A 23,091-nucleotide genomic window follows, 5' to 3' on the forward strand; every position below is an offset into this window, starting at 1 on the left:
GCTCCTCTGATGCTGCTTGGCCTGCTGTGTTCATTCAGCTCTACACCTTGTTATCTCAGATTCTCCAGCATCTGCAGTTCCTACTATCTCATCATCATAGTGGATAGTGTTTATGGCACTCCTCAATCTTATGAGTTTCAGACCCATTTACAACAGGTTGTGCAGAGTCATTCAGACCATTAAAGGCTGCAAGATATTTTGAAGGTTAAAACATGTAGAATGCAGTCAGTGGAACTGCATATCACTGTGACTAATCCAATACAGCCTGTTTTGTGACAACACCCGAGATGAATTTTTACCCCACAGTATTACAATTAGTGGCAGTACAAGGGCTGATTCTATAATTGAATTTCTTGCTTATAACTCGTCCTATACTGCTCAAATGTTCAAGGTCCCACACAGCTGTTGTCATCATTGAATCATGAAAGCATATGAAAGTAGAGGATACGTTTTGAAACAATAGGGTAGCACGGTGGCTCAGTGGCTAGCACAGCAGCTTCACAGCATGAGTGTTCTGGGTTCAATTCCAACCTCAGGTGCTTGCCTGTGTAGAGTTTGTATATTCTCCTTGTGTCCGGGTGCCCTAGCTTCCTCCCACAGTTCAAAGATGTGCAGTTTATGTGGATTGGCCATCTAAAGTTACCTGTAGTGTCCAGGGATATGGATTAGCCCTGAGAAATGCAGGGTTATTGGATGGATTGATCTTTTGAGGGTTGGTGTGGACTTGATGGGCCAAATGGCCTGCTTCCACACTGTAGGGATTCTATGATATGCACATATGTGATAACCAGTCAAATAAAAGAAAGCCAGTTTATAAATAAAAGGGCTTCTTTTAAGTCCAAATTTATATTTGACTTGGAGTTTATTTTATTGGGAAAGGCAGGGTAGGTATGTCACTTCTTAAAGTAGAGTGGTCAGGTCCTTAGATGTTTTCCTAATCAGCCACCCTTGACTTTGAACAAAGATCTGCCAAAACCTGAATTTAAAAAGTTATTTTGAGTTTAGTGGCCATCTTCTGGAAAATTTACAAGGAAATTCTACCCATTATTTTTTAAAAGATACCATTTTAGGTTTCAAAAAATATTGCAAAATTTCTCTTAGTGTACATATCGACATGGATTCAGATCTTCATAAGACACATTAGATCTGGTATTTACAAGTGAAATGTGTATATTTTTACATTTAACTTGTCCAAATTTAAAAGGTCAGAGGCTTTGACATTTTCTCCAAGTTACCTTCAATGGGATCAAGGCATCATTGTAATTGATTGCTTATAGTCTGTCAACATATAAAAGAGGACAAAACTGCATTGGCCCAAATCCAGGATCAATATTGCTCTCTCTCTTGCTCTCGCTCTGTCTCTCTCTCTTGCCGCCTCTGAACCTGTTGGCCTCTGTTATAAGGACCTGAGATATTTCTGCATCCCTGTTATTTCCGCATCTCTGTTATAAAGTGTTTTTAATCACACAATCAAGGTGTCACTGAAACAAAATCTAACTTTTATCCTGTTACAATCTGAGGCAAGTCCTCTAAATTATCATCTGGCTGTGGGCCAGCAATTTTTCAAATAGGCAATGTTTGTGATCCTTAGAACATAGTAAGATTATAAGACAATATGATTCCATGGGTTTGTACAAACAAATTAAAGTTCACTAAGATAACAAGGTGTAGAGTTGGATGAACACAGCAGGCCAAGCAGCATCAGAGGAGCAGGAAGGCTGACATTTCGGGCCTAGACCCTTCTTCTAGCTTTCCTGCTCCTCTGATGCTGCTTGGCCTGCTGTGTTCATCCAGCTCTACACCTTGTTATGTCAGATTCTCCAGCATCTGCAGTTCCTACTATCTCTAAAGTTCACTAAACAAGATTAGAAAAGTATTAAAATCCACAAAACACATACACACAAACACGCACATACAAATACACATACACAACAAGAAAACATCTAAGGGCCATCAGGGTGGCACAGTAACACAGTGATTAGCACTGCTGCCTTACAGCACCAGGGACCTGGGTTTGATTCCACCCTCAGGTGACTGTCTGTGTGGAGTTTGCACATTCTCCCTGTGTCTGCATGGGTTTCCTCCCACAGTCCAAAGATGTGCAGGTTAGGTGGATTGGCCATGCTAAATTGCCCATGGTGTTCAGGGATGTGTAGATTAGGGGGATGAGTCTGGGTGAGATGCCCTGAGGTTCAGTGTGAACTTGTTGGGCCAAAGAGCCTGTTTCCACACTGTAGGAATTCTATAACCTGACGACTCTATTTTAAGAAACAACATACCTACCCTGCCTTTCCCAACAAAATAAACTCCAAGTCAAATATAAATTTGGGCTTAAAAGAAGTCCTTTTATTTTTAAAACAACAAGGTGCAGGGCTGGATGAACACAGCAGGCCAAGCAGCATCATAGGAGCAGAGAGGCTGATGTTTCGGGCCTAGACCCTTCATCAGAAAAGGGGGAGGGGAAGGGGGTTCCGAAATAAATAGGGAGAGAGTGGGAGGCGGATAGAAGAGGGATAGAGGAGAGGATAGGTGGAGAGGAAACAAACGGGTCGAAGAGGCGGGGATGGAGCCAGTAAAGGTGAGTGTAGGTAGGGAGTTAGGAAGGGGATAGGTCAGTCCAGGGAGGACGGACAGGTCAAGGGGGCGGGATGAGGTTGGTCGGTAGGAGATGGAGGTGCGGCTTGAGGTGGGAGGAGGGGATAGGTGGGAGGAAGAACAGGTTAGGGAGGCAGGGACGAGCTGGACTGGTTTTGGGATGCGGTAGGGGGAGGGGAGATTTTGAACTTGTTCACCTGCACATCTGCCAATGTGGTATACTGCATCCGCTGTACCCGGTGTGGCTTCCTCTACATCGGGGAAACCAAGCGGAGGCTCGGGGACCGCTTTGCAGAACACCTACGCTCGGTTCGCAATAAACAACTGCACCTCCCAGTCGCGAACCATTTCAACTCCCCCTCCCATTTCTCAGATGACATGTCCATCCTGGGCCTCCTGCAGTGCCACAACGATGCCACCCGAAGGTTGCAGGAACAGCAACTCATATTCCGCTTGGGAACCCTGCAGCCCAATGGTATCAATGTGGATTTCACAAGCTTCAAAATCTCCCCTCCCCCTACCGCATCCCAAAACCAGTCCAGCTCGTCCCTGCCTCCCTAACCTGTTCTTCCTCCCACCTATCCCCTCCTCCCACCTCAAGCCGCACCTCCATCTCCTACCGACCAACCTCATCCCGCCCCCTTGACCTGTCCGTCCTCCCTGGACTGACCTATCCCCTTCCTAACTCCCCACCTACGCTCACCTTTACTGGCCCCATCCCCGCCTCTTCGACCTGTTTGTTTCCTCTCCACCTATCCTCTCCTCTATCCATCTTCTATCAGCCTCCCGCTCTCTCCCTATTTATTTCAGAACCCCCTTCCCCTCCCCCTTTTCTGATGAAGGATCTAGGCCCGAAATGTCAGCCTCTCTGCTCCTATGATGCTGCTTGGCCTGCTGTGTTCATCCAGCCCTGCACCTTGTTGTCCTGGCCTTCCAATGTGCTGCTCATGTGGGCTCCTGTACCCAATCTGCTTCTCTGTGATCGTCTTTCCTTTAAGGATAGTGGCCATGAACTTCTAATTCCGAAGAAAGCTTAGCTGACCACACCATATCTTCCCAACTGTCCCATTATCCTCAGTGTTCTATCCCTCTGGCAGCAGAGATGCCTATTTTGGGACAGGTGGGCTTGAAACCTATTTTGAATTTTGAATGGACAGAGATGGCTGTTGCATCCTGGAAGACCAGGACTCCTTTGTAAGTGCAGGAAAATATTCAGCAATCTCAGCTGACATGAACTATCTCTCTGAGCTTCTGTTGTAGTTTCTCATATGTGAGGCACTCCATAGTTCATAACTTTCAGGATACCAGAAGAGTCAGAGGTGAAAATGGGATTTGGCAGAGGTGAAAATGGGTAATGGAGTTCCATAGAATTCACCTCAAACGTTCAGATCTCAGAGATGTGTGCTTCCCTAAATAGAGGCCTTGTAAACATGTCTCCCAGACAGAAAGTTCAAACAGGCACTAGAATATTATTAGATACAGATTGGCCTTTCAAACAAGGTTAAAAGAATGAAACTGAAACCGCTTTTGTAGTGCAGATGCAAAACCCATCATTTAAAACCAAAAAGACGAACATTCTTCCCTGACTTAAAAACAAACTTCACGTTTGTGCTAATTAATTGCTTCCTAACCTGATTCTACAATTGAAACCCAGTGTCATTTTGAAAACATTTCAAAGTTCATTCTTTTGCAGGGATACCCTGAGCAGTGCTAGAGATACCACTGTGAATTTTATCTGGACTCACCGTTCCTTCACTTGTATGAAAAACAATGTCCCTCTGAGAAGAGGCTTCAACGTTTCCAGCTCTTGCTTTGATCTGAACTCCTTTTGGTGCATCCATGCACAAAGAACGTGTTGGAGACTCCAGCCTGTAAATAAAAGAAGGTTATGTTTAAGAGCTGATATCCTCAATTCACAAAGAGGGTGACAGAAACACTTTTGCCAGTCTGTAAATAATATGCTAATGAAATCCAAAACAGTGTATTGGAGAAAAGTTTGCTTTTTGTTGTCTTTACAATTCAAGTTAAACTATATTAGCACATGAAAACCGATCACAGCCTAATTTTCTGTTTCAAATCTTTATCATAACAGCCTTTCACACAGTTACACAGATTACATTAAATTCAACTCATGAATGTTACATAAAACAAAACAAGCAGCAATTTCTGTTGCATGATACAAGTGCTTCTTAAGTGCTATTCTCACAAACTTGTTTCTGGCGGAATGTTTTCCAATTATCCTGAGTTTTGCATATCCTCAAGAAGAAGATACTGCTGCCAGGATGTCATGAATAGCAGTCAAGATCAGGCATGCAAAGGTGTTTGGGGCTTTCCTTACTTTCATGAATGAGGCACTGAGCATGAATATGGTGCACGAGAGTCCAATGTTATCCATAGTGCTAATGTTCAAGAAAGATTCAGCATAATATAGCCATGTGCTACACAGCTGGGGCATCTGTACCTGAAAAAGCTGGTTCTGAGCCTTGTGCTTGAGCTTCTTTCTGTATAGAGAATCTGAGGAGACCAAGCATCTAGGCAAAGCATGCCTTTGAAGGCAAGGCAATTTTATTGTCCTGACAAAGATCTTAAGGCCTGGAGACTGGCAGCCTGTCCAGGATTTTAAGGGTGGATACAGAGAAACAATTTCCTTTGCGTGGTGAAGACAGAACATGGAGACTGTTATGACCAGGTACCTTGGCAGGTTCCCCAATTTGTTATGGCTCCAGAAAGGACACCTCAAACCCTTAAGTTCCCAACCCTGCCCCTTAGTTAGTCAAAGAATGTGATCCCTTCCCTTGTGCATACCTTTCCCCCATACTCAATTAATATTTTGATAGGACTCAATTTAATGAAGCTTTCTTGAATGAACAAAAAAGTGAATTTATTAATTTCTAAATGTAAGATGAAATAGTTAAATGCAACAATTAAGGCTGAATTTGATGATTATTGGACGTGTCAATTTTTACTGAGTTTCACGGAAGGTTTCTTTTGGGCAATGCTACTTGGTGCGATCATCCCAAAGTCACCTCAGTAACTTCTTACCCTGCACTTGTGACAATAAAGCCAATTCAATTCAATTCAATTCAATTCGATTCAAGTCAATTCAAGTCAATTCGATGTGGCACTCCCTCCTCTGATGCTACTAGCCTGATTCTCCCACCCACAGTTGCTGGTAGGATATGCATGCCTTGGTCATGCCAAATAATCTTGCTGCTTCCTCACACTCACTCGAACTCTGTATCAGTCTCCCATCAAAGCTCATGCTCCATCACTCTCAGAATTACATGCAACATCCTCCCTAACTTGCTTTCACACTCCCCCCCTTCACAAACCCACACACTACCATTCATGCATGGACTCTTCACCTTCTATGCACTCACCACCATTCCCCTACATCTACCAGCACCAGCAGCTATGCCATCTACTTTCATCTCCCTTTCTCTTATTCCAGAATACAGCCTACCAAAGGGTAGAAAGAACCAAGGTGGATAGAGGGCTATCTGACATTTGGCTGTTCACCCTTTACAAGGAGAGGATCCTGACCATCCCAGTTGGCTGACTGACCATGCCCAAGCCCCTATCGGAGTCTGCCCGGGCCTTACTGTACTGGAACATCCTGACTGAAGGCTATATCCGTTGACCTGTTTAAGGTCTGTTGCCAACATGACAAGATGCTTGGTTTTGTGTTTGTGTTAAACGGCAAGGTAGGATGGAAGTACAGTGAGTCTGGTAACTCTGGCTGAGGGAGCAATGTGCAAAAAAGCAAGGCACGGCAAGGAATGGACACTGTGAGCATTTGGGTAGCTTCAAGATGAGTGAGGTCTACGAGAGCAAACAAGCAGAACTGAGATGCAGCCTAGTCCAATATGGTTGACTGTCCCTGTGTGCTCTATGTCCTTGTGACAGCATTGTGAAGATAATTGCTGGGGCACCTTGAGGTGGAGCAGGGCTATGCAGCAGCATGGTTCAAGTGGATCGGAGATATGCCATGTTGATGATGAAATTGGGCAATTATCTGATGCCAAGGTGTGTGGATGTAGGAACATGCAGTCACTGCCCATGAGTGTGCCTTAAGATACTGTTGCTGGGTTTCCAAGATGGAGTTTCAAGTATGGAAGCAGTGAGCTGGAATCTCAAGGTATTTTCTTAGATCTCTCAGTGTTTAATCTCCTCACATGGTGGTAACACAGGAAGCTGCGTATTGATAAGGCAAGATCTGCATTAAATGAGCCTGAAAACCAGCATTAGGCCCTTTTAATAGACACCTTGTTGCTCCCTAGACAGAATCTCAGCTTGATGCCCACGTTGCTCCTGACATTGGGAAAGGTCTCCCACACTGCACTTCTCATGCCATAGCCCAGACTAACAGGCCCCTTTAAGATTCTGTCGAAATATGCAGATTGGACAAAAGATACGAGTTCAGGAAAAATGTAAAAATAAAAAATCTGTTCATTAAGAGGAATATTGTGACTGTTACAGTGGAGATTTCCTGTAGTATTAACATTCGCAGTTGAACAATCAATTCTGAAATTCTTGGCTTTGGAGATTGATTGAAACTCTTTTCTCTTGATTCTTTTGTCCAGAGTGAGAGACTGTCTTTTTCCTTTGCTTTACCTGCAAAGACGTTCCCTCCATCATAGGGTCAGAAGTTGGGATGTTCACTGATGATTTCACAATGTTCACCACGATTCGCGAATCCTCAGATACTGAAGCATTTCATGTTCAAATGTAACAAGATCTGGACAAAATCCAGGCTTGGACTGACAAGTGGCAAGTAATATTCATGCTACACAATTGCCAGGCTATGACCATCACCAATAAAAGACAATCTAACTACTGCCCTTGACATTCAATGGTGTGACCATCATTAAATCCCCCCTATCAACAGCCTGAGGGTACCACTAGCCAGAAACTCAACTGGACTTGCCACATAAACACAATGGTTACAAGAGCAAGTCAGAGGCTAGGAATGTTGTGGCAATTAACCCACCTCCTGACCCCCCAAAGCCTGTCCACCATCTACAAGGCACATGTCAAGAGTGTGATGGAATACTCCCCACTTGCCTGGATGGGTGCAAGCTCCAACAACACTCAAGAAGCTTGACACCATCCAGGACAAAGCAGCTCGCATTCACTCCCTCCACCACCGACGCTCAGTAGCAGCAGTGTGTACTCTCTCCAAAATGCACTGCAGAACATCACCAAGATCCTCAGACAGCACCTTCCAAACCCACAACCACTTCCATCTTGAAGGACAAGGGCAACAGATACACGGGAACACCACCACCTTCAAGTACCCCCTCCAAGCCACTCACCATCCTGACTTGGAAATATATCGCTGTTCCTTCACTGTTGCTGGGTCAAAATCCTGGAATTCCTTCCCTGAAGGCATTAAAGATCAACCCACAGGTGGACTGCAGCAGTTCAAGAAGGCAGCTCACCACAACCTTCTTAAGGGCAACTAGGGACAAGCAATAAATGCTGGCCAGCCAGTGATGCCCACATCCCACAATTGAAAATAGAAATGCATGGATGATTACATGTTCTTTGAGCTGTGACCTTCACGGCATACTAATCCACATAACAAGACATCAGGCCACTAACATACATAGATCAGGGTTGAAACTCACTTCTAAACCCTGTGTGTGCTTGAAAGTGGGAAAATGCAAACAGATCTCTCACCACTTTTTTAACATTATGCTCACAGTCTGAGATACTCCAGGAGTGTACACATTCAGGTTATAGTGTGTTTTCTCCCTGTGACCCTTCTTTGACACCTCTTAAGGTATGACATTACAAAGTCTCTCTCTCTCTCTCAAGGCAGTCACTAAATTTAGATCAGCGCTCACTTTTGCAATAGTTCTTTGATTTAAAGAAAAAGAAACATGTTCTAATTAAAGCGCAATAGGTCCGTCGGTGATCCATGGTTATGGCAGGATGTCATTTTAAAGTTAGAGCAAAGCCATATAAGGTGTGAAGTCAGGATGCTCACTTTCACACAGAACACAGTAGAAATGCAGAATCCCATCCCCCAAAAAGGTTATGAATGTTGGTGACTGATCGATCGGCAGTGAAGTAGGAAGAACCAAGAGCCTGTCTGCCACTGGGCTTCACTGGGGCTGAGGCAGGAAGGTGGTGGAATCCCACACAGCTGCATAAATATCTCTACACTTCCAAACCTGCCCTAGGGCAGGGCATTAAATTCTGCCCGATGTCTACTGAAACACCAGGGTTATTCATTGTGTTCAATCCCTATCTTCAGGGAATTGAAGTATTTTCTAGTAACCACTGGATGTCTTAGTTATGTCAGTTCACTTAGCATAGTCTTCGAATTAGGAATAATAATCAAAAAGTGAGCTGGTTTGATGGCATCTCTTGGTCTATACCATAGAATGTCTTTATCTATTAGGCTATTGCAATTACTCCAAATATCAGCTTCTATATAAATTATAGTGTACAACGATGAGGATTCTGGAATGAGTGTAGAATGACAATTTAATAAGTTATATGCAAAGCAGATAATTAGAACTGGAGTTACAGAAGACAATTGTAACTTACTATTGTCTGTATGATACTATAATGTGTATGCAAATTCAGAAAGTATGTTTGTTTAAAGGAAGGTTGTCCTTGCTAACTGGCTTCTGGTAAGCAGACCTATGGCCACATGGATTGCTTGAGACACAATCAGTCACACATGGTGTGTCTGAGTCAGCAACAGGAAGTTGCATTTATATCATGCCCTTAACATAATGTGCAGCTTTGTAAGGGACTAGATGCTGCTGAGTGATGGAAGGTCAAGTTTTGAGTGAGTGATAGGTTAGCAATGGTCAGGGAAGCAGAAGTGGGAGAGGTAGCATGTCACAGCTGCATAGATGATCTTAAGAGATGAACAAGCTCTTTCTCTTTGGTGTTAGAAGCAATAATGAAGGGATGGGGAGAAAGGGGTTTGAAAAGATGCATGTTATGGAGAAAAGAGTTTGGATTATTTGTTTCCCAAATGATTATTCAAAAGGAATGGAGGCAAATCAAAGAAGGACCAAGGAATCATAGCATAGGAAAGTAACATTAGAAATATAGAGCAAGTTTTGGGGCAGACAGGACAATAATGGATTGATATTTTTATCAGTTAAACGAGGAGCCAAGTTTGAAATGCTGCTTCCTATATTACTAGAAGGATATATGTTTCAACCACCAGATGGCGCTGTATGTTGAGGCCAGGTTTGGACCCTGCAATTTTATTCGATTTATAGGAATCATGAGAAATGCAGGACGTTAATGTGCATGAGGTTAGGGTTAGGGGTAAGACAATTATTCAGACAAGTAAAACTATATCGGTGAAGTGTAAGTTTAAAAAGGCCATTTTGGCCACTAGCCTCAGTGAATATTCAGTGGTAATTTAATCAAAACTATTAGCAAACTGTTTAAAAACTTTACAACTGTGATGCACTTTTTGAAAAAAAAAACTTTGCAATGATTTAATTGGCTGATAAGGACATTAAAATAGAATTGATCTTGTTTATATTTCGCCTTGCCGATGTTAGAACAAGCAATAAGGCTAAAGGAAATTAATGCATATGTGAAGATAATCATTCAGATCTTTTAACATGAAAAATACTACAAAAGAAAATGATAGAATATATATTAAAATGCTAGCCAAAAGATTTTTAATAACAGGAATAAGCTTAAATCTAACTGTGTTCTGACAGGTGGGTGGCAATATGAGTTAGAAACTCAGGCACTGATCCAGAAATGAAATCCAAAGTATTTTATTTCTTCATTTAAGAGTGTAAGGGTTTGAAAGGGTTAGTGCCAAGGTGTACAGTAAGCATTGACCAACCTGATGATATACAAACTCAGGCAGGGGAACAGCTTTGGACCTCAAAGCAGTGAAATCTAACTTGAAGGACCTCCTTAGTAACAATGTCTAATATACCAGTACACCTTACTATCATGTAATAAAATGCATCTTTTTTAAGACAAGAGCCTCTTCTTATTAGATTACTGAGTTCTTTTCCTCTGCAACACTAGACTAGCCAGGCACCGAGAATTCCTACCAGTAAAGAGGATGGTGGCAGCATATGTACCAGTTGTACTTAATACTATGATGAGCTATAGTGAAGATCCATCATGCCACATGATACCAGTGTGGGTATCATTTCATCTTACAATTAGATAGCAAGTGGTGGAGGTCTAAAGAATTTTCAGACACAGCATTAAGGCTTCTAGCTTTTAAGAACCCAACAGAAGAGCAATTTGTGGCAAGATTCTTCAAGGCAGAATCTGCAATCAATTGCAAAAAGTATTTCAGACCTGGTAAGAGATGATTAGCAACTGCCTGGAACTGGAGTGTTAGTAACTCCAAAGCAGATACAGGCAGTTGAGTGTGGGAGTATTCCCATGTTGGAGTTCAGTCAGTGAGCAAACAGTCATCAGAGGCTTTGTGAGTAAAGTTTAAAATCCCTGTTCAGCAAGGGTAAAACTGTAAAAACAGCACGGGTACAGGTTATAATCGCTAGAAGTAGGTGAAGTGCTTATAGTTTGGATCCAGTGTCACTGCCATAGTGATTGGGCACCATGAAGATTGACTGCAGTAGGTAAGTCAAGGAACATGGAAGTAAATTAAATTTAAAAATTAAGGTTAAGTTTAAATCTGGTCACAGACATTGGTGCACAGCCAGAATTAAAGTGATAAAGGGAGATATTAGAGTCAGATAGGATCTCATGGAAGAAAAAAGTTTAGGACATTATTGGGGCCACAGAAAAAGCTGGAGATCCATTATTTCAAATCATGGGAAAGGTAGGAAGCATTTTTAAAAGTTATTCACAGCAGCACTCATCCAGGAAAAAAAACTGTGAACAAATAAATATTTTTTAGGAGCACTGCAAACAGCACAAATCATCTTAAGAAATCTGTGAAAGTACAGGATTTGTCTTATCAAGATACAAAGAATTGGATTCATTCAGTATTGCCATTGAGAGGATAGGAATCATTTACTAAACACACAGGTAATATAAGTCACTCAGTAAAACAATTGAGGAAAAGGGTATTGTCTATTGGGGCCACAATTAATGGGATTCACCTGGAGAAGTCACAAAAGAAGGGAAACATCAATTTACTTGCAAGAGACATGAATTTTTGCACGAAGTAGAATTTTCCATTTGATCACATAAGCATGAGGAATGCTTCCAGTACACAGCAGCAGCATAGTTATACTGTAAGTCAACCGCCTTTGAGGCAAATGTATAATTACATTAGGAATATATGACAGCAGAAATAAAATTTCCAGGAAGATATAATTTCAGAAAAGAGCCAAGTATAACACATAATTGCATATTCCTTGAGAAAATTATTCTTAAGATACAGAATTGTGTTCAAAGTGGATACTAAATCAGAAGCTGAACAAGTAAATAAACATTTATATTCAAATAAGTTTGCAGCTGACAAGATTAATAAATTGCCAAGGCATAAGAGAAGCAACAAATACTTGAGGTTCGGCAAGTTTTAGACTGTTACGTTAACATTACATAAAATAAAATTCTGAAAAGAGCAAGATTTAATAGAAGAGTTCAGGGAATACAGATGGCATCTTTAATGATCTCTACAGTTTAGTGGAGAAAAGTGACCACGGAGTTTGAAAGTCAGAATTCATTGTAGTTGAAATTCCTGATAAGCGGATCTTTGTTAGATTTAGTACATTCAAAAGGAAGATTTGACTTTGGAAACAGCCATTCAGATGAGGGGCAAAGCAGAAATCTAGAAACAACACAGATCAATCCTAAATGGAGAAGATTATATAGATCAGCAAAATCTATTTATTTCTTAAGGTACAAAAACTTGAAAGACCTACATGAGAAGCCAATACAGGCTACAGAATGTAGGCTATATGGCAGATACTGCAATTAGTGTCAGCAACGTGGAGCAAAAACAAAACCTCACAAGTATAAGTAGTGTCAAGTTATTCAAAAAGAATGCTTTTTCTGGAAGTCACTCGGTCACTTCCAGAAGATGTGTCAAACTGGAGCTAAATCAAGATAAATAAGAAGTTAAACAGTTACTCACAAAATAGTTCATGTGGTAGAACAAGCTACAATAAAAGAAAAGCTACAGGCATTACTAGGGAAAATGGATCATCCAGAATTCAATTTTTACTAATTTTAATTCACTAATTTTAAGCTTGATGTACAACAAATGTCACCATAATATCAGCTGGAGTACCGTGAATGAAGTAACATTGCTTACAACCTACAACAGCAACTGCACAACTGCATGGTTCAGGAGGTATACCATTTAAGATTAAAGGTATGCTGCAAGAATCTCCACAACAAAAAGGGATGTAAAATAGGGGAGCATGGGCATCAATTTCAGAATTTGGAATTCTTAATTCAGCACATATGTATGACTTTACCTCAACCTTCTTTAAATGGCGGAAGGTGTTAAACTAGTTATAGTCAAACTGCAACTGTTCAAGGAACAACAGTCAGGGAAGTACTGGTCAAAGACATTTCAGTTCTGGAATAACTGGTCATAGGACAACAGGTAGAAGATTTCATAGGGCTTCCTAGACTCATTGCGGAACCCAGATAGAAGATAGAATCCATTGTAACTAGTTATATTATTGAGTTGATGGGAGATGGTGGCCAGCCAGTTTAATCAGCTCCATCAAATTATAATAAGGGCGGAGAAGCAAATTAGAATATGTCATCATTTCTTGGTATTTTGTGGAAGGATGGCCACACCAAAGGTTCAATGTGTTAGTCATGAACATAAGTCAAAAGTCACATGACACCAGGTCATAATCCAACAGGTTTATGTGAAATCACAAGCTTTCATAGCACTGCTCCTTCGTCGGGTGAAGAGTTCACCTGGCGAGGGGCAGCGTTATGAAAGCTTGTGATTTCAAATAAATTTGTTCGACTATAACTTGGTGTCCTGCGACTTTTGACTTTGTCGACCTCAGTCCAACATATGGCTTGAGCACCAACAACATTTCACAGTTGTAGATGACTTGCTGGCATATGATGGAAAAATGATTATTCCAATTTCACTGTTGGGCAAATATCCTGGAAAGTATACACCAGCAATGATTAACACATGACAATGGCAGTGCCAGAGATTGGTCATTGGTGTGGTGACCTGAGATCACCTATGAGCTCACAACACTTTGTGAAACCTGCAACCAAACAGCATTTGGAGGAATGTTTTATATTCTTATCAGTGAATGGAGTTCAGACTACAAGTATCAGCAAAGTTTGCAAGGAAGTATAAGCAATGTGAAAGGAAATGAGCAGTGTATCCCACTTGAGTTCATTTAAGAACCTTCAACTGATTCTTCATCACAGATTGGCAAACAGAAATGATGGCAGATTTAAATCTGATTCAGATGCTGGGAAGATGCAAGTTCAAGTAGAACATGTAATTTCTTTATCTTCACTGACTTAGTAGAAATAGGCTACCGTTGTAAATTCCAACCTCCTGAATTAATTCCTTGGTCACCACACAATTTTTCTCCACTTGCACTCCTCCTTCAGTCCCATTCTTCCAACTCCCTCAACTCTTACCCCTCTGATTTCCTCACTCTTCCCCACCCCCCAATTCTTCTCCCCCTCACTTTGCCCCTTCACACTTTGGTCCCAGTCTCCTCCTATTTTCCCCACTGGTCCCCATTCCCCTCATCCCTGTCCCTGTCCATACTTCTTATTGCCTGTCCTCTGTCCTCTGTTGTAGGTGCAATCAAATAGAGTCTGCACCTCACCATATGATAGGTTTGCTGCTATTATTGTCTAAGTGGAGGCAGCTACAAGGCCTGCTTTCTCTTTGGTAGAGGATAACCTTTTAATAGTTAACTAGAAGAGGCTCTTGTACTGAACAAGAAATTCATTATAATATCCATAATACAATCACTTAACATTTATAGTTTATAACCACAGTTATTAGCCAGCACAAAAATCAATTCATTCTTGACTTACCACTTTGTAAGTGTACTAAATTTCACTTAATAACAAATGGAATGAAACACAGAATAAAATGTTGTCATTGAAATGATTTGCACTAGAAATTTCACTTTCAATTGTTACTAAATGATTTGAAGCTTGATCTGTTTAATTTTTAAATCAATTCATTTGGTATAAAAAAAATCCAATAAGATAATCAGATTATTCAATCAGCCATGCAAGTTATCTAACCTGCTGAACATGATTACAAAATGCAGCCCTTGTCTATCAAATCTTTTCATGCTTCGTGATTTTTCAACTGCACTGAGCATCAAATATTGGCACAGTTGGCTTGATAGCAGGAGAGTGGTGCAGAATAATGCCTAGGCAAATCCTTGTATTGGTTGCAATCGTTCATAAGGTCCTGACCCATTGCTTTCCTTGTTGCAGAATGAAGAGAGAAATGTCTACGGGCAGATAATTGCCAATATCCTCAGTCCACCTACAGTTTCAGGTTCTTCTTAACTTCCCTTGTTTGGCAGTCTTGACTACATCCAGATCCCAAAGCCTGCAGTCCAGTTTCTGGTCAGGGCCCATCAACAGGATTAGACCTGTAATTAGTATATACTTAATTGATGTTTTATGTGGATGCCTGAGGTATGTCCAATCTAATTTTAGTTGAAAACTTTGCAGATTGGAGTCACAATGTCCCAAAATAAGTCCTGTTCTGCAGATTTTACACCTGTCAACAAATCATGTCATGGACCAATTTTTATCCTATGGCCTCTTGAGCCAACGTGTCACAATTTGGGTCCTTGTTGCTCGTCTTTCTTTTATGTTTAGCATCATGGAAACGTGAAGCCCTTTAGTCATGTTGTAAATTTAAGGCTATTGCCTCATATTTACTGCTTGTCCATTTTGGACTCTGTCACAAATTACCAGCTCTGTCATTGCTCTCCCATTGCACAGCCACAGCTAGTTTACCTCCCAGTTATGCTATATAGCCGACAGCCAGGCCACATTCACATTTTTCCATCAGCTACTGAACAATGATGGCTCATTTGTTGACATTTCTGTTAGTGCACAAGGAGAGAGATTCAAATTTTAACTTCTCCAAAAAATTATTTTTCCACTGGAAGATGTCAGTCAAGGTTGCCTTGATGAAGAATAGATACAAAGATGCATCATCTGTGACATGTCCAAGTATCATAAATGGATCTGTGGTTCTACATTTTTATGTTGGTAAATTTACCCTCAGATACAAGCACACATTCCTCTGCTTATTTACTTCTAATTCCCCTTCATCTTCAAGCTTCCCTATGGGAAGAGAAATTCCCAAAGGAATGCCTATTCTGCCAGCACAGGCTATGTGTGGAGTGGATAATAGGAAAATAGCTGGCAAAACATTGAATTCTATGGTTATGTTCATTTTTAGGTCGCTAAAAGAAGTAAAATCCACAATAGCAGGACTTAGTGTGCATTTTAATGTTAAATATTCATGTAACTACATGATTTTCTGTCTCCCAATGGATTCCAGTCTAATCTTGAATAAATATTCTGCTTTTATTTCCTTTCCATTCTGCCACCAAAGAACATTTTTCTGCTAAGTGGTTGAAATAAATGTCTGATAACAGGTAAATTCAATTACTTTGAAAACTGGTGCAAGAAGGAGAAAATATATCTTAGATTGTGGTTAGTGAGTTAATATAGCAGTTGAAAATTCATTCTTTAATTGTTTTGCACCTTAGTTATAATTACATGTTGATTGGAGATAATTGCTGTGATATAGTATAGCTTGTGTGATTGCAGAATTTACAGTCAGCTCTTAGTTTATATTAAATTAAGTTATTTTATTTAAGCATAGTGTATTGTGATGCAATTCGTATTACTACTGTTGCATTATACAAACATTCCATGGGTTTATTTCTTTATGCACATTGCCCAACCATTAAAAGACAAACAAGTAGAAAAATGTTTTTCTTCTGTTTTGTTTCACAGTCCACTTTGACAGGCCCAAGTTCCTCAGGAGCATTGTAATCCTCCTTACCCTTCTATCCCTGACTTTGTTAGGGATTGCATCAAGCAGCTGCCACCTCACTATACCCCTCTCTTTGTATTTTTCAGTTGTTTCTTTCTACATTGTTTTATACCTTAAACGTGTTGCTGAGGGTCGTCTGGGAGCAGTATTTGGTTCATAACTTTTGGTAATTTCACAAGAAGGAGAATATTGATAACATCTCTTAAGAAGGGTTTAAAATTGAATGTTTGCTCGAAAGCTGTGGAAAACTAATGAATTTAAGCTGACTGGCTTTACAAGCAGTTTGAGCCCAATATTCAGTGTCAATTGATGTTCCCTTAAGAGCTTCCAAGGAATTTGGCAGAATCATTCATAGAATATGGTGGCAAAGCCAGCACATATTGATCATCCCCAATTACACATGAGAAGGTGATCATGAGAACTCTTCTTGAACCCCTACAACATATATTCCGAAGATACATCAGAGTGCTGTTGGGAGGAAAGTTTTGGCATTTCAACCCAACAGTTTAGGAACGACGACATAGTTCCCAAGTCTCGATGGTGTATGACTCAGAGGAATTTATAGAAACTGGGTCCGCCCGTTCATCTGCTTCAGGTTTCAATACAGGAGCTGAAATACTGTCAGGTTCTGCAAGCTTTGTTATATCCAATGTGCTGAGCTGTTTCTTTATATCATATGGAGTGAATCAAACTGGCTGAAGACTGGCATCTATGGTAGTGGTGAATTGAGGAGGAAACGGAGATGAATCATCTATTCTGTCTTCTTGGCTGAAGATGGGTGCAACCAGTTCATCCTTGTCTATTGCATTAATGTGCTGGGCTCCTCCATCACTGGGAATGGGAATGTTTGTGGAAATTTCTCCTCCTGGTAGTTTTTTAATTGCCCATTGTCACACAAATACAGAATGTCAGTTTGTCGTCTTCTTCTTTAAGGGGTTATGACAGTTCACTTGCTGGCTGTTTGCTCCTTCAGTCTGGGTGACACTTATTAGGAAAGATAATGAATGTAGTGAACAGACTGCAGGAGATACTTATGAGAATGGGATGAGAACTCCAGGTATGAAGTTAAATTGGAGAAGTTGGGACTCCTTGGAGAAAAGAAGATTTCCCTGATCAATCTTCCCTGCTGTACAGCCCAAGAACCGGTTGTTCTTTGAAACTATTGTTCCAATCCCCATCTCTCCTCCTTTTCCACAGTAATGACAAGATAGAGCACACATAATCTCCAAGAGAGCTAGGAACATTGTTGGAGATTAATGTTCAAGGCAAACTAGACTAAGTCTGTTGGGGAGGTGGGGGCTGGTTGGGAAGGTGAGAGATAACCGTGGTATTCGTTCTAATTTTCTACTAACTGCCTGGGTGTCTGGGGGCCATGTGCAGCAGAAAATTCCAAAACTGGAAGTCAGTGCTGTGACAGGCGTGCCTTGCAGATCACTTTACACGGGACATCAGAGAGACTGAACGCATGGACCACTGTGCAGTTTACAGGGAGCATTAGTGAAGACTTAAATGTCCATAGTTAAATTTAAATGTTTAATGCACTGTGAAAGAATTTGGGGAAATGGTGGTTAGATTTGGAGTAATGAGTTTTGCCTATGCCTTTACTTCAGCAATATCTACCGAGCATGTATATAAGCAGCTGGCTGTTTGCTCCTTCATTGTGACATCAGATCATATGGAAATGAAGCCTGAGCCTGTGGCGTTCCAGAAGATGCCCTCTCTTAACATTGTTTATTTATAGTAATATTTAATGAGGTCTGTTAATGTTCACTCAAGAGAATGGTCTTAATCTTACCACAGTAACTCACCTCCTAAATCCCCCAAAGCCTGTCCCCCATCAATAAAGCACAAGTCAGGAGTGTGATGGAATACTCTCTATTTGTCTGACTGAGTGCAGTTCCAACAACACTCGAGGAATTCGACAGCATCCAGGACAATGCAGCTGACACTTAGAAAGACAATGGCAGCAGATGCTTAGAAAAACAATGACCTATAAGTTCTCTTTCAAGTCACAAACCATCCTGACTTGGTCTCTGCAAAGCAGATGAAAAGTCTGCTTTTCATCTTCCCAATGCAGAAGAGACCATAAAGTCATGATGCTGTTTTGGAGAGTTGGTCCACACATAATGAATGACATTGTTCCTCGCTGTAACAATTCTGTGATTTATTAATTATGTTGCTTTTCAGTAAAGGGCAATTCATTGAAAATTAGTGCTTTTTTCTTCTAATCCGGTGTTCCTTGTTGTTATTATCATTGTTGTGATTGCAATCAGTGCCTTGATCTTCATGCAATTGCTAATGTGCAGCTCCTGCTGCTAGAATGGAATATGCCTCTGTCAGGATGGTCAGCAAGCAAACTGCCATCAGACTTTTACAGAAACTATATTGTAGGCTCTCTGATATGTTCAAAAACGGCTCCTAGTGACTTTCTTCTGACATCACATCAACTACCTTGATGAGTGGCTTAACATCTCCACCAGACAGCCTGACTGAGATGTATTACATGTTGACATTTACTCTTTCCAGAGTTGTTATACCAGCACTGGGAAATGAATGATGTTTGCAGTCCACTTGGATAACATAGACAGCATCACAAAATACCCTTGTTTGACCTGACTGACATCTGTTGTTTTCTTAGTATGGTACATCATTTTGGGACAAGGTGACAATCAGTTGATAGCATTTGAAACAAAATGGAGAATGCTCCTGATGATTCAAAGTTGTATGTTTGTGGAACCAACTATTGGTACTTTGTAGTTGGGGGTAGACTGTTGCAACCAATTCTCCTTTCTAAACTATGTCTAAGACCCTGTTTGGTTAGTCAGAGACTGTGAACTACTTGCAGGTATAAACAAGAAGAGGCACTAGTCTTAACAACAATATGTGGTTTATTTATTTTGTAGCAATGGCAATCAGCTGGAGTGCTTGTGCTGACTCCACTACCTCTTGCTAAGACAGACATTTTTCCCCTTTTTTAAAAAAATTAACCTATCCTTCTTGTGCAGTGATATTATTACACACCTCTGGAGCAGGTGGGACTTGAACCTGGGTTAGACATACTACCACTGTGCCACAAGAAGGCCCTCAAGATGAGGATTTTTGCATTTGCATCATAGCAATAGGTACAATTTAAATTGGCTAATTTGACATAATTAAAAACACAACGAGAAGCCAGAGTTGACACATCTGCTTCATTAGGATCTAAAGCTGGACTCCCTGATCCCCTCCACCAGGATTGCGTGACATCATCTGATTGGGTGGCACGTAATGTATCAAACATTAGCCCTTCCAGAGCCATTGCCTAATACAACACAATCAGAATGCAAGTGACAACTGCAGTGTCATGCAGTGAGGAATATGTGGTGGCCTCTACATGGCTGTTCTTGACCAGGCCTTAAACATTGCCTGTTAATCAGTGAAAAAATACATGTAAAACCTGAAATTAACTTATCTGCAGTAAAATATGGCATGGATTTGACATGAACATTCAGAGCTATGAATATTTAATTATTTATTAACACATCTAATACATTTATTCATAACAAACCTATTTCCCATCATGCTGTCATGGCACAGATCTCATGCAATTCATTTATACTTTTTTAAAAAATTCATTAATGGTATGAGGGCATCACTGGCTGGGCAGCATTTACTGCCCAACCCTAATTGACCAGAGGGCAGTTCAGAGTCAACCACATTGTTGTGGGTCTGGAGTGACATGTAGGCCAGACCAAGTGAGGATGGCAGTTTCTTTTCCTAAAGGACATTAGTGAACCAGATGGGTTTTTCCCCTGACAATTGATTCATGGTCATCTTAGATTCTTAATTCCATATATTTTATTGAATTCAAATTCCACCATCTACCATGGCAGGATTTGAACACAGGTCCCCAGAACAGTGAGTCACTGGATTAACAGTCCAGTGATAATACCACTAGGCCATCACCTCCCCCAACCTACAATCCTGTATAGCTCTTCACAGCTAGCAGAGATCCACCAGGGTCAGACATGGAACATGAACTTGTATGCACACGTTTTATATTCTGCTGCTTTTTATCCATTTATCTCAGGTCAGTTAATGTTCCACTGGCTCCTGACAACCAGCATCACCTCTTGGATAGAACATAGAACATAGAACATTACAGCGCAGTACAGGCCCTTCAGCCCTCGATGTTGCGCCGACCTGTGAAACCAATCTGAAGCCCATCTAACCTACACTATTCCATTATCATCCATATGTTTATCCAATGACCATTTAAATGCCCTTAAAGTTTGCTGGCGAGTCTACTACTTTTGCAGGCAGGGCATTCCACGCCCTTACTACTCTCTGAGTAAAAGTGGCCACCTATATTGGGGTGTGTATCATTATAAGGCAAAAAATGAAAAAAAAAACTTATCTTTGAAAATCAGCCAAACAAGTTTAAAAAAAAAGTTTTCCTGTTCAAAGAATTGAACAGTCACCTTTCACAGCATTGTTACATTCAGGGGGCAAACCCACCCCAGGGTGTTCAGTGGGTATGTGCAGCAAAGGCCATTGGGTCTTTTTCACTTTTGAGTGAGTGAATTGCAGAATGCATAGTCACCCTTTCAGGAAACAAACAGCTCCCAGTGATTTGAGTCTCCAATCTCATTTGAATCTGGAGAGGCAGTTGCAAGACAGCTGCTGTTGTGCAGCCCACAGAAATAACTGACTGTTAACTTGTGGCAAACTTCTTTGTTTCCATTACCATGTCGCACGACCCTACTTTCTGGCTTAAAGGGAGTCTACATCTGAAATGATGAAATGACAGGCTGCCACTTTGGACACCTGGCAGTGGGCCCCTTTTGAAATGCAGTTAGCTACATGGCATTTGGAGACCATAGTTGCCCTGTTAATGCCAGGCAAAGGTAGTCAAATTCCACCCTACCATGTACACCATAGAAATGGCTTTCCATCATAAACTTGTGTAAACTAGCATGTTAATCCAATACATTTTCATGTTCTACATTTATCTATACAGAACCTTGCTACCTCATTGTTTATACCTTGATAATTTTTGCTATGTCAGCCTCTTCGAGGCGCAGAGTCACAGAGATGTACAGCACAGAAACAGATCCTTTGTTCCAACTCATCCATGCCGACCAGATATCCTAAATTGATCTAGCCCCATTTACTTGCATTTGGCCCACTTCCCTCTAAACTCTTCCTATTCATACACCCATCCAGATGCCTTTTAAATGTTGTAATTGTACCAGCCTCCATCACCTCCTCTGACAACTCATTCCATACATGCACCACTCTCTCCATGAAAGAGGTGCCCCTTAAGTCTCTTTTAAATATTTTCCCTATCACCTTAAACCTCTGCCATCTAGTTTTGGATTCCCCTACCTTGGGAAAAAGACCTTGGCTATTCACCCTATCTATGCCTCTCTCTTCTTTTAATGCTGTTTCAAGTTTAAAAACTTACCCAGCTCTTTCATGTTTGAAAGCTAAAGATGATTAAGTGGCAAATCATAATATAATTGTTCTCATGTTTTGCTGTTTTATTTAATTCCATCAGATGGCATTTTAAATTGTCCATTGTGTCCAGGGATGTGTAGGCTAGGTGGAAATGCAGGGTTACAAGATAGGGTAGGGGGTTGCATGTTAGTGGGATGGTCTTCGGAGGGTCGGTGTGGACTCGATGGGCTGAATGGCCTGCCTGTAGGGATTCTATGATGATGTGGCAAATATCTAATTTCTTTTGTCTTGCTGCTAACTGTAAAAGACATTCATAGTAGACAAAATCAGTTACAAAATTAAAATCTAATGAACATGTTAATTGTGATTGAGATTTAATAATGCACCTGCCTTCTATTTTCACAATTCGAGAAAAAATTGGATGGCTAACAAATGAAAGTAATATAATCATCAACCCTCTGTCTGCCACATGACATTTTTAAGATTTGATCCAAATTTCTTTAGAACATCTCCCAGTATGCTCAATCAACTGCCTTGGCACTTCGTAGCCAATCAGTATGTTATTCAAACTAGATTTGGTTGATAAGTAATTTATAAGTGTTATCATCCGCAGAGAATGCTTACAATATTGACGGTTCTGTGGTAGAAATACTCTTGTTTGAGTAAAATAAAAACTAAGACTTAAAATTAATGAATACTCCCTGGAATATTTTAAACTCCAAGATATTTGGAAATGATTGCACAGCAATATCCATTTATTTGCATAATTACATTTCCATTTTAAAGATGTTGCAATGTATTTCTAAAACTGAGTGTGCAATTTGTTACTGTTACAAACCAGCACATGCCTCTACCCACTGAACATATGCAGTGATCCAAAATTAAACATTTAGCGACGTGGTGATCTCTGATCAAATTACTTCCTTTCTTCATAAATATCCAGAGATTCATATCAAACTGCTTGAATAAAGCAGGCAGCAGAGTTGCCAATGGAGTCACGAAGCAAAGGAATTATTTCAAGTCAGAAACTAATCTAAGATTCCAGCTCGTTTGACATTTTGAAGTTTTTCAAGCATGGACGCACTTTA

The 23,091-nt window shown here is 40.7% G+C and overlaps 1 protein-coding gene across 2 annotated transcripts in view; it reads right to left on the minus strand.

The window, feature by feature from the left end:
* Window positions 1-23,091, minus strand: part of sgcg (sarcoglycan, gamma) — a 493,040-nt gene that overhangs the window by 9,437 nt on the left and 460,512 nt on the right. For both annotated transcript variants that reach the window (XM_048598066.1, XM_048598067.1), the window contains exon 8: window positions 4,341-4,464. In XM_048598066.1, coding sequence (XP_048454023.1) covers window positions 4,341-4,464 — 124 coding nt within the window. The remainder of the gene's footprint in view (window positions 1-4,340; window positions 4,465-23,091) is intronic.

The sequence above is a fragment of the Rhincodon typus genome, chromosome 6 (assembly GCF_021869965.1).
Source record: "Rhincodon typus isolate 14 chromosome 6, sRhiTyp1.1, whole genome shotgun sequence".
Taxonomy (NCBI): Eukaryota; Metazoa; Chordata; class Chondrichthyes; order Orectolobiformes; family Rhincodontidae; genus Rhincodon; species Rhincodon typus.